Source organism: Passer domesticus, chromosome 2 (assembly GCF_036417665.1).
Source record: "Passer domesticus isolate bPasDom1 chromosome 2, bPasDom1.hap1, whole genome shotgun sequence".
Taxonomy (NCBI): Eukaryota; Metazoa; Chordata; class Aves; order Passeriformes; family Passeridae; genus Passer; species Passer domesticus.
The window spans coordinates 112,879,742-112,891,794 of record NC_087475.1 but is presented as its reverse complement, the minus strand read 5'-3'; the positions used below and the strand labels follow the sequence as shown (position 1 = coordinate 112,891,794).

General features: G+C 40.9%; 1 protein-coding gene across 2 annotated transcripts in view; it reads left to right on the top strand.

Annotated features, from left to right (window-relative positions):
* UVRAG (UV radiation resistance associated) overlaps positions 1–11,293 on the top strand; it is an 85,127-nt gene extending 73,834 nt beyond the window's left edge. For both annotated transcript variants that reach the window (XM_064410844.1, XM_064410845.1), the window contains exons 14-15: positions 1,133–1,224; positions 7,658–11,293. In XM_064410844.1, coding sequence (XP_064266914.1) covers positions 1,133–1,224; positions 7,658–8,360 — 795 coding nt within the window. In that variant the 3' untranslated portion in view covers positions 8,361–11,293. The remainder of the gene's footprint in view (positions 1–1,132; positions 1,225–7,657) is intronic.
* Positions 11,294–12,053: the final 760 nt, after the last annotated feature.

The window sequence follows — 12,053 nt, the reverse complement described above, 5'->3', positions numbered from 1 at the left end:
AATGATTCCCAATTTCAGGAGACTTTTTCTCTGAAAAACTGATTGTTTGGGAGAAATCAAAAATTTTTGAAATGTAAGATACTTTCCTGCATCTTGCTGTCAGGAATTGTGGAAACAGGTGTGTGATTCTAAACAAAAGAAATTTAACTTTGAGTGGGACTGTTCCATGTTTCAGCAAGTAGCTCTATCAGCACTAAATTTGTGCAGTTACTGTGTGAGCCTGTGTTGGAGTCCAGCAGAGACTTCTGAAGTGTGTTAATGTATGCTGAGAACTGCTTATTTAATTTAGAGATACTGGAATGTAGGGTGATGGGGTCTTTCTTCATATTTTAACCACACAAGGGATACATTTCTCTGCAAAGTTTCCCTGAAATTTTGAGATTCAAACTTAAAGACAAACTTTTTCCCTTCCATGTGCTGTCTTCAGAGGTATTTTTAATTTGGTGACTTGTTAAGCACAGAGTTTATAATTCTCACCAGTGACAGTTATGTCATGTGGACGACGTAAGAACAACTTGTAGGAGTCAATATTCAGGTTAAAGTGTGTCAGTGTTTAAAGCCTTTCCCTTTGCTAAGTAGCATTTGATTTGAGTACTGGATTTAATTATGACACGAATAACAGGTGTTTAAATGCTGATATAAACTGTGTAAGGAGCACAGATATTGATCAGTTGTGTGACAATATATATTGTCACTCATTGATGTTACTATAATAATTCCATTACTGATTCCAGTATACACTGTTACACTCAGACTTGAGAAGTACACACAAATAAATATTTTGAATTCATGAATACAGAACATTGTGATGGAATTTGGTGTCTTCCCATAATGGACATGTTTTTATTAAGCTGTGAACCTGCTCTCCTGTTGCAGATAGTAAATGGAGAAAGTGTAAGGAGGTTTAAGAGTCAGGTTGACTGATTATTTTGTCCCTGTTCTTGGGTGGGTTTTCTAATACAAGCAGTAAATAGACCATTTTCTTATAGGGGAATAAATATCTTGGAACTGCTGGATAATCATCCTAAACTTTATAAAAACCTAGTGACTTAACTGACCATGATGTTATATTCTTTGGGATTCGGAAAGCTGTGCTAATTTTAGGATTTTTATTTTTTTTCTGATTTTGTAGCTTAGATACCAGCATGGGCTGAGTACTCCAGATCTGAGGCAAACTCTTCCTAACCTGAAAAACTTCATGGAGCTTGGACTGATGGTTAGGTGGTAAGTATTTTTTGTAATTTATAAGAAGAGGTGGGTGCTACAAGAAAATTGAAGGTAAGGATTTGTCTTAGACAAGCAGCTCCTCTCCACAAGCTGAAAATGCTTGGTGAGATTATGACCTTCCCAAAATAAAGGCTCTGTAACTGTCCACAACATTCTACTGTTTTCTTACATTCTTACAAGTTCTTCCATATGATGGGCCCACAACCCTTCTCAGAGGCTGATGTAGCAAGGGAATCCTGTTTAAAAAACAATGTTCTTCACTAGAGGGAGGTGAATTAATTGTTGTCTTAAGACTGTATTTTATGTTTGGTAACAGGTGCACCTTCTGTATCAAACTGCTTAAGCAGAACAAGTCATAACCTGGGCAGTCCCTGACTGTGTAATTCAAGTGAGCTGCATAGGAATCTGAATGATAAACAACACAACCTCTCTGTAGTATAATTGCTGCTAATGAAAATTGCTGTTGCATGTTCAGTGTTGTTGCTAAATGAGAAGCTACATTAATAAATAACTGAAGGTTATAGTATCTTCCAGGGAAATCCTGTGTACTTCCGTTCTAATTCATTTTGGAGGATTCAGACTCACCTTCCACTGTCTGCAGAAAATCAAAGCAGACAGATTTCTATGTTTTAAGACTAAAGTTAGTTTAGGTTTATCTTGCAGCAGTTGTTTGAGCAGGAGGCTTAACCAGTTCACCTTAAACAGAGGTGAACTTTACTAAATATGAAGAACAGTTTACTACTCAGTGGATTTCAGCAAGCGATGGTTTGTATTCATATGGTTTTAGTTTACGCTCTTTGAAGTGTGTGCATTCATACAGTCTCTTTGCCATTTTAGGTTAAAAGCAAACCCAAAAAAATCCTCCATGGTTTTTGTAGAAGAGCTCACTTATTTCATACATCCGTTAGAGCAAATTTGTCTGTAAAGTCTCTGCTTCAGTATTTTATGAGTTCCCCTGTTTTGCCTTGAGCTCTGGGCTAGCCTTTGGCCCTTTGGAAGGTCTGCAGAGTTTAGTGTTTGTCCGTCAAAGTTTAGTGGCTGGTTCCCTGAGCCTGGTGAGATTTGTGTTGTTTTGGTTTCTCAGGCATTACACTTAAATGATTAATACATGTTTTCACATCCCAGCTTGTGTGATTTATTGCAGCAAGCTTGCAGGTCTGCAAGCTCTGCTTCCATCTTCATACCTCTCCTGGTACCAATATTCTACTGTGTTTACTTTTGTCCCCGAATCTTTTCTGTTTCCTTTTGGGTATACTTGTTTCTGTGTCCAGTTTTTTAGTCCTGGAGTTTCACTGGCCTCCAGAAAAGTAGCTCAGTTTTTTAGGTTAGCTTTTGTGGATGCAAAAGGCCTTATGCAGGTTTTGTCTTAAATCCTTTTTCTTGCGAGCAGGAAGTTTCTTCCAGCATTTGAGACCGAATTGTAGAAAGATTTGGATGGGAAGGGACCTTAAAGGCATGTTGTTCCACTCCCCGACCACGGGCAGGACACCTTCCACTAGAGCAAGTTGCTCCAAGCCCTGTCCAGCCTGGCCTTGAACAATTCCAGGGATGGGGCAGCCATGCTTCCGTGAGCAACCTGTGGCAGGGCCTCACCATCCTCACAGACAAGAATTTCTTCCTAATCTCTAATCTAAATCTCCCCTCTTTTAGTTTAAAACCGTTCCCCCTTGCCTTGTCCCTCTCTCCATCTTTAAAAAGTTGCTCTCCCTGTTTTTCATAAGTCCCCTTCAAATCCCCACTTTTGTGTAGCCTGTCCATTTTTAACATTTTTAGTTAAAATAGTTTTTTTTCTTTTTGCATGTTCAGATTTACCTTTCCCAAGTTTAGGCTCTTTAGATTATGGATGCATTAAATCAAGAGACTCTGACTAATTTTCTCTCCTATTCTTCAGCTTTTTGCCTTTTTTTTTTCACTCTGTAACTTATGAGGGATAGTATGTGTGATTAATAGAAAGTAAAGAACATGCTGCAAACCTGAGCAGTCCAGCAAGATTTTTTCTTAGTGAATAGACAGTAGACTGCAAATACACGATACTCCTGTTCTTGTCTGTAGGCAGGGAGATGCCCTTTGGAGCTGCATTTAAGGGCTTTCCTCAAAAATGCTTGAGTACCAAGGCCTTAATTTGTGTTTTGAAGCTATGTCTTGATTAATATACTGCAAGAATCAAGAGGAGCCCAAAACATCTTAGTTATGAAAACTCTGGTGGCTTGATTTATGAAGATTTCATTTTTTAAAAATGCGTTGCTGAATTTCTTAGCTGCCAAAAGATACAGTTTCATCTTAGCTTCATATTGGCAGCCTTCCTATTGCTATTGTACATTATTTTACCACTAATCTCTAAGAAGGTGAGAAACTATTACTGCTTTTTAGCACAGTTGACATGACATTGGCTCTGAACTGCTCATGGAGCTTCAAGCGTTTCAGATAGCTATAAACCAACTAAAACACCTTCATTTAGTATTCTTACTGCCATGAGGTCATAATTGACAACACAAAAAGATCAAATGGTGTTTAGGTTTTTGTGGGGTTTTTTTTAAAGCATTCTCATAGCAAAGAGCTGTAGCTGTGGATTTTGGCTTTTGGCCAGGCAATCAAAATTTAGTATTTTGTTCAGCTGTGATCCAGTAATGTTCCTCACAGGAAACATTTTGTGTGGAGGAAAAGATACATATTTGAGCCTGTAAATTGTATTTTGTCCCTCATATTGCTTTACAGTTTCTCTGAGCCACTTGCAGACAGCTTGAATAATCACAGGTGAATCTGACCGAAAAAACATTTTTATAAAAACTGCAACCAGAATGTGTTCACTCAGAAAATAATTTCAGAAATGTTTGTGTCTTACTTCAGTGACAGTTTATCTCACCTGTTTACAGTGGGGAGTCTTCCACCTTAGGGCTAAGAATGCTCAAACTGACTGTTTGTTAACTAGCAAAAATTAATATTTTGGGAGAAAATAGCTACTTTGTAAATTTGCTGCCAGAGAAACTTAGAGCTGAAGTCAGACTGTTAGAATTTACTTTTGAGGTTTGGATACAATTGGCTCTAAACAGGGTGGGGAGAGGAAAAATTCAGGATTCCTGGGACACAGGAGCAGATGGTGATGGGTCCCTCAGGGCTGAGCTCCAGCAGTGCCGGTGAATTCTCCCCGCAGTAAACGACAGCCTGGCTGTCCTCTAATGCCAGAGACAGAGAAAGAGAACACAGCTGCCCCCAACCCCATTTTTTACCTGTCCCCAAAACTTGTGGTGTCTCTGTCTCTCTGGAAGAAACTTCCCGGAAATAAAAAAAGAAGTATAGCCAGATGCTCTATTCCTTTCCTGACTTCAGCTACCTTCTTTTGTCTTTCTTAAGTACCCATAAGTATCAATAAGTACCCAGTAGTTAGTTTCTTAGCAACTTATGGGGAAAAAATTCTATATGTAAAAGAAAAAAAAAGAAAGAACCCAACCCCCAACAGTGGCTCTTACCTCTCTATTTCACTGTCTGCAACTGTGTATTCTGTAAAACAGCTTCTCCTTAAGGTGATTTGAAGGTTTTGTGGAAGAGACAGAAGCCCTACAGATGCATTTAGGGAGGCAATACGGGAGAGAAAATTCAACAGGAGTAGTACTACTCACTGCCCTCCCATGGGGACACATTCTTCACAGAGGGACTTGTTGCAATCTACTTTATTCTATTTATAAAGGGGAGCAAAACAAGAAAAGTAATGTGGAAAAGGATCTACACTAGAGACCGCTCGTAACTGCTGTTACAAGATGTGGTTTCAGTTTGAACAATTTTGTGTAGTGGTTTTGGTTCGCCAGTCTGAGTTTCCCAGCCAACACACCAATTAATGTAGTGGGTGCAAACGTCAGTGCACCCACTAGAATTATTTAATAATTTTCTGCTGCAAGATAAGGGTTAGGAGGAGAGCAAAGCAGGATCAAAACTTTAAAGGGTATAAAGAAAATTTTATTAACGGGGCTAAAAGAAAAAAAAACTCAGAATGAACCTTCAGAACACTTTTCTTCCCCCCACACCCTCTTTTCTTTCCCACTGACAACGTAAAGAGGTGAAACCTGGGACTTTTAGTCAGTTTGCCACCTTCAAAATAATCTTTCTTCAGTTCTCTTAGGGAGAGGAGTCTCTCTTGCTATGCCATGGAGACTTCTCCACAAGAAACAGTTCTCATGGCTTCAATGTCACAGTGAATTATCCAGCTGGGAAAGGAAAAACTGTTCACAGTGTGAAAGTTCCTTCCATGCCTTGCAGTTTTCCCACAGCTGCTTTCATGGGCCATATCAACTTATAGAGTACTAATTTAAAGGTGAGCTGCTATAGCATAAAAGCAAAAGTTCTCTTCAGCCATCTCTAGGAAACAGAGGTTTTCGTCTTCTACTCCTGGGGTAAGGTTTCTCATCTCTCTCATTTCTTTCTGTTCAGCTTACTTCAACATCTGCTTACTTAAACATGGGTGCTTCTGCTCACAGGTGTGGCTAGAATGGGACATCCCCCCAATGCATTCCATGAGTTACAGAGGGAAAGAAAAAGTCTGATGTATCAATTACATCTTAACCATAGCCTTACAAGAGAATTTCTGCCCAAGACTAAGGCATCTCCTCAATCTCCTCCCATCTAGGATTTGACTTCTTCACTGACCTCACTGTCCCATGTTGTTTTCTCTATGTGTCTTCATCCTTTCCTTTTTCCTGATTAAGGAGAGAATTGGTGTTCGTAGGTTCATTTGTTCTCAAGCTTTATCAATTAAAACAGTTGTGTATAGAGTTCTGCAGGGCTGGGAAGTTGATCTCATCCAGGCTTTGCATCGGAGAAATAACTCGCTGTGCCTCTCTGTTGGTGACGTGCTTTTCGCCGATGCCGTGCAAGTCGTGCTGGCTGCTGGTGCCACCCTGTGTCTTCTCCTCATGCAGGGCACCAGAAAAAAAAGAAAATAAAAGCTGCTGCTGCTGCTTTTGTCATTTGGACGGCAGCGTGGCTGGCTAAAAGCAGCCAAGCAAACAAAGTTCACTGCAAGCCATGCTGAGATAGCCACGCCGATTTCGGCCAAGCGGTTCCAGCCATGTGGCCGCTCCTGGCCTTGGGGCCATTCCTGGTGCTGGTCCCGGCCACATGATTCCTCCCGGCATTGGGATAGGCCCCGAGGGCATGTCCCAGCAGTGCTGGCAGAAAAAAGGACTGGTGGGCTTTCCAGGAAGTGGCTTGGTCCTGCTGGGAAGGGGCCCCAGCCAGTCCACCGGGATGGGGTCTGCATCGCAGAAGAGCCCAGCCTGGCCAGCACTCAGTTACCTGTTCCAAGGCCAGAAGTAACAGAGCTTTTCATGGGCTTACCTGTCCTTAAATATGTTTTCACAGCTCTTTTAAGTGGTTTAACTGGGTGTCAATCTTCAAAACTAGCCATCTGATTGGGTGCACCACAGGGAACCCCCACAGGGAACTACCCTCGCAGTCTGTGGACTCCCTCCCCACCTAAAAACCAAACAAACTGTTAAACCACAACACAAGATTTTCCTGTGCCAGACAAAACATATCAGGCCTTGAGCAGAAGGAGTTTCTTTTACATGGAGTTTGTGAAGGAGTTTCGTATTGACAGTAGTTGAATCTTAGAATTGTATATTCAGTAGATCAGTAATAGCTTGTTTTTTACTATTTTTTTTTAAATTTGGAAGAAAAATGAACCAGCTGCTTATGTTAATGTATAGCATGCTATTTATATATAGGGTCGTGATTATAGTTGGATAAATATTGAGCTGATGAAGGAAAGTTCTCATAACACACCTGAGATGATGTAAAGTGGACTTTCCAAATTATAGAGCTTGAGACAGTGAAAGTGGTTTGTAGAACTCTGTTACAGTAAAATTAGACTTGTAAATTAGGCTTGATTGGTTCATGTTCCTTAAGAATTAGAGGTTGGCATTTGTCCAAAAAGTTTTGGAATGACTGGCACAGAAAAGCAGAAGATCTGGCAAGAATAACCCTCTGCAAATAGTGAAGTTGGTGTGGTTTTTCTCCTTTGTGCAGCTGTTACTACTCACTTTTGAAGAGTTTATGATGACCCAGTACGGGCCATAAATACATAAATATATGGTCTATAGTAATATTCCATAAGTGCAACTTGGTCCTATAAAATGGTGTTAACAGTGCAAATTAGCATAATGTGATGGTTTCTTGGATGATTGGCTTGCCAAACCATAGAGCTGTGTAAGTGTTCTTACAAGACCTCGCTGTTTTTCACTACAGCTGTCCTCTGGGCTGTCTTCTGTGGTTCATACAGCACTAAACATGTTTGGGATTTTAGCACTTTGGGATAGAAGTTGTTGGCCAAACAGAGCCTGGAGTTGTGATAAAACAATTGCTTCAGCCTTTGATTAAACATCTGTATTGCTCATGAGCGTGCCTGATGGGTGTGATCTATTCTTTCCTTCTTTTATAGCGATCGACACCATACATCCAGTGCAATTCCTGTTCCAAAGAGACAGACCTCTAGCTTCGGCAGATTGGATATTGGTTTTTCCAGTGGGCTTCCTTCTCCAGATAAAGGACTCCGAAAACGAGCCAGCACAGGAACCGAGAGACTACAGTACAAAACTCCTCCTCCTAGTTACAACTCTGCTTTAACACAGCCTGTTGCTGTCACAGCCTGTGTGGGAGAGCTGGATAAAAAACCTGGACCCATATGTTCTTCCTTGGACACCTCCATGGACTCCTCCAAAAGAAATACCAAAAAAGGCCAGGACTTGTGCAGTAGTTTGAATGGAGAAAACGGAAGCCTAAACAATACCCAAGACAGGCAGGAATCTTTCCTAGGACATTCTAGTGCAATAAATGGGGCGTTTCTACCTGGCAAGTGCTCTGGCACCATGAACAACGAGCAGCCCTGTGCATTTCAGCCCTCACTCAACCCCGTGCTTTGCTGCACTGTGGAGCAGGCAGAGGAGATCATGGGTATGGAAGCGACAGGATTCAGCGCGGGAGATCAGCTGGAAGACTTTACCTCCATCCCAGTGGAACATGCTGTAGCGGTTGAGTGTGACGAACAAGTCCTAGGGGAGTTTGAGGAGTTCTCTCGAAGGATCTGTGCACTGAATGAGAACATGTCCAGCTTCCGCAGACCTCGTAAAAGTTCGGACAAGTGAGCTCGGACGGAGATTTGATAGCAGACATTGAGGTGAAATCAGTGGTCTGGAATAGAAATAAAATTGCACTTATTCTTTATATTAATTATGAAAATAAAAAAAGCTAAAGTTGTTCCTATGGTGTTAGACAAATGGACTTGAGCACAATAACACAGGATCATGGTGTATTCACAGCCCAGGTAACTTCATTCTGCTTTAAGTCCTTTTCTCTCTGGTATTTATAATCTGTTGGAGGTTTTGTGGGATTTTTTTCTTAGGGCATTGGAATCCACTTATAAAGGCTTTTCTGAAAACAACTTCTAGTGCTGATCAGCCCCTTCTATGAATGTTTGTTATGTTCTTAATTATTATTTAGAGTTAAATTTATTTTAATCTTTTCAGAAGAAAAACCCTTTAATTTAATATATTTTTACAGTAAGATGTCTTGACATTCTCCCATGTACTCCTGTGTTTGCTTGAGCAATGTAGTCAGTATTAGAGAAATACCATGAATTTGCTACAATTGGACAACTTTATTTTGGCTGTGCTCTGTAGCCTTTGAAGTTCTAGTTTGCACTGAGGAGTCTTCACTTGGCAGTGTGAACTTGCCAGAGAATGAGCACCTGTGTGATTTTTTTTTTGCAGTTTCCTTGCACCTGGTTAATCAGAAATGACATTTGGGGGGTTTTCCACCCCTCTTTTCCTCCAAACTTGCTCTTCCTACCAGTGGAAACCTTGAGAAGTTCTGTGTAATAATCTCAACCTGACCATTCCCCACTTAGGGTGGGCACAGATCTCATTAGTAGAGACTTAATGAACCCAGTACCAACATGGGGTTCAGCTGCTACCCTCCAAGGTGTGCAGTGGGGACAGTGTGCCCTGAGACACTTCAGACATCTTCCAAAACACCCAGACTGGGAATGAAGCACTTTGGAATCAGGTGAATGTGTGGAATTGCTCCATCCTCTGTAAAAAGGAGGCACTTAACATTATTCATCTGAATTTTTATTTTTTTAACCATCTATACTTTGAGGGAAGAAACTTCCAGTGGTTTGCTGGAGGTGCAGTTTGCTGTTGGGTAGGTTACCACTGTCACATGTGTTCAGCTGCACTAATGAGAAAGTAATTTGCAGCCTGCTTTGTGATTCCTGGTATGTATTTCAATTTGGATTTCATTGCTCTTGCTTTCTATATTGTATACCCAAGAATCTGAGCTCAGTTGTGAGCTCTGAAATATAAAAGTATATAGCAGAATAAAAATACTTCATCTTGTCTGGCTTTTTTTTCCTCTCCCTGGTTTATGTTTTCTTTTGAACCCACAACCTAGTCTTTTCCTAACTTCACTGTAAGGCTAGCTGAAATTAACTTTTTAAAAATATGGATATGTATAATCTCAGCTTTCTGTTATCAAAACAAGATGTGTTTGTGAGAACCGGTATACATAATAGCACTGTTCTAGAATATGCATTTTTCCAGGTAACGCCTTAATGATTGCATTAAAACTATATTCACATTTCTTCGGTTAGCTTTTAATGGTTGTGTCCACAGTTGAGTGGTTGGATAGAGCCTCTCTGCAGCAATTTGCTGGCTTCAGTCTGTCCCAGGATGAAGTGCTAGATGGAGCACTCGGAGACCTTGATTTTGAGACACCGAGCACGGTTTCAGGTACACAGTTGGACACATCCATGAGCATCTTCTCCCCCATATTAGCTCCTCTGTTCAAACCCCATGAAAACTTCCCCAAAGAAAGTGCTGCAGAAGCTTAAAGTGCTGCTATCATCTTTGGAAAGAACAGTTAGGAAGCCCTTGCTGTCCTTTGGCCTAGAGAGGGAGAAATGAACACCTGAAAGAACAGCACTTTGTGGTGATGAGCATAAGATACTCTGTCCTGGGCCCTGTACCATCTTCTGATACCAGTATAATTTCAGGTGGAATTCAGTAACTTTAGGTCAGTTTTGCACCGTGTGGGATGGGATCTGGCATACTCGAGGCAGCACAGGCCTGTTTGTGCACACACTCGTGTTCCTATATAGCAGAAAAGCATTAGCTTGTGTATGATGGTGACTTTTCAAAGCAACCCAAAGAGTAGTTGTGAAGTCACTGTGTTTCATAGGTGAACATGGAGTGTCTCAGAGCAATTTAGCAACGTGTGAAATTAGGTTTGTACAGCATCAGTGGGACTTTTTTTTCCATTAGTTTTTATTTCTCAGGTTGCACAAACCAAATGAAGTCTAGTTCTCCTCCCCAATGTTGTGTTGCTGTTCCTGTTTAACCCTTGCAATTGGTAATGTGCTAAACACTACGGTTGATTTTTGCATCTGTTGCACAAAGCTGCTCAGATGGGCTTTCTGTGGATGTATCTGGTTAGCCTTAAATTATCCCTGTGTTTCTCTTCCACTCCTGCCACTTTCCATGTAGCATGTGGTGTGAGGTGGGACAGGGCTGATGAAGCATTGACCAGCTCCTTGTGGCTGTGAGGAAGGGGCTTGTACAGACTGCAGCTGTGTCATAGCTTTCTCCTTTTGGTGTTTATTTTTTTCACCCCCTGTAAATTACTTTGGAAATAGTGTAGTGGAAGAGAAACAAACAGGAGATTTGAGGGTGAGATAATGGATCACAGTGTATGTTCACTTTTCAAGAGCCTTTCAGTTCCTGCACAGCTGTGGCACTTAAAAGTCTGCAACTGTCTGCAAATTGAGAAAACATTTCATTGCAATCTCAATCTAATCCCTCATTAGAAATCCTTAAGATTTTTGAGCATATTAGTTTTGGAATATCAGATCCCACTATATTTTTATAGCAAGCACAACAGCATTGGTTTATCCTTGCTTGACCAGGTATTTAAAATAAGCAAGACCCGAATATCGCATAATAAATGACACATTAAAATTATGTTGGCAATTGCAGGAAAGCTCATCTGTCTTTATAAAATAAAATTGATTTGTATCTCTCAACTTGTGTGTGTTCTTCAATGGCTCCTTAGTGTTTGTTTTCTTTATGAGCCTGGTTTAAACCCCAGTAACGTTCCCAGCCCCAAAACTCCTTGGCTTATTGTTCATCAATTCAATATTGCTTCCAGTGTGAATGGTTGGGCAACAAGATTTGCCTGAAGAGCTGATTGCCTTGATGGCTCCAAATCCTGTCTCAGAACAGCTGGTACTGCACTTCTTTTTCATGCTTCTCCTCCAAAGATGGCATGCAGCTAGAAAAATAGCTCCAGCCTACATTGAATTAAGCTGGATTTGTAGACATTTATGGGTAGTGGAAATACTGTGTTCCTTCATCAGGGAAGCACCTTCTGTGATTCCAGCTAATAATCAACATATGTCTGCCCAAAATGCTGATGTGTACCTTGAGGAAGTACACATCAGTCAGCTGCAGGAGTCTGTCCACAGCTCATGAGTCTGGTGGGAAGCAGTGAAATGTGAAGAGCTACAGGGACTCTCCAGGCATCCTTAGGAGGTTTTTTTGGGTTAGTTCTTTTTCCTCCTACCCAGTCTGTCTGTCAGCAGAGAGTAAAAACCCAGGGCATCATCTGTATAGTCCAGGAGCTGAAGTGGGAAGATACAGGAGGGAAATTTACTTTAAACTATCTTACAATGTTGAACAGCATTATTGAAATTCAGTTGCCTGAAAGCGAAGAATTGGAAAGAATAAGATGGAGGTGCTGCTGGAAGAGTGGACTTAATCTAGGTAAACCTTGGGTTCTTCTGT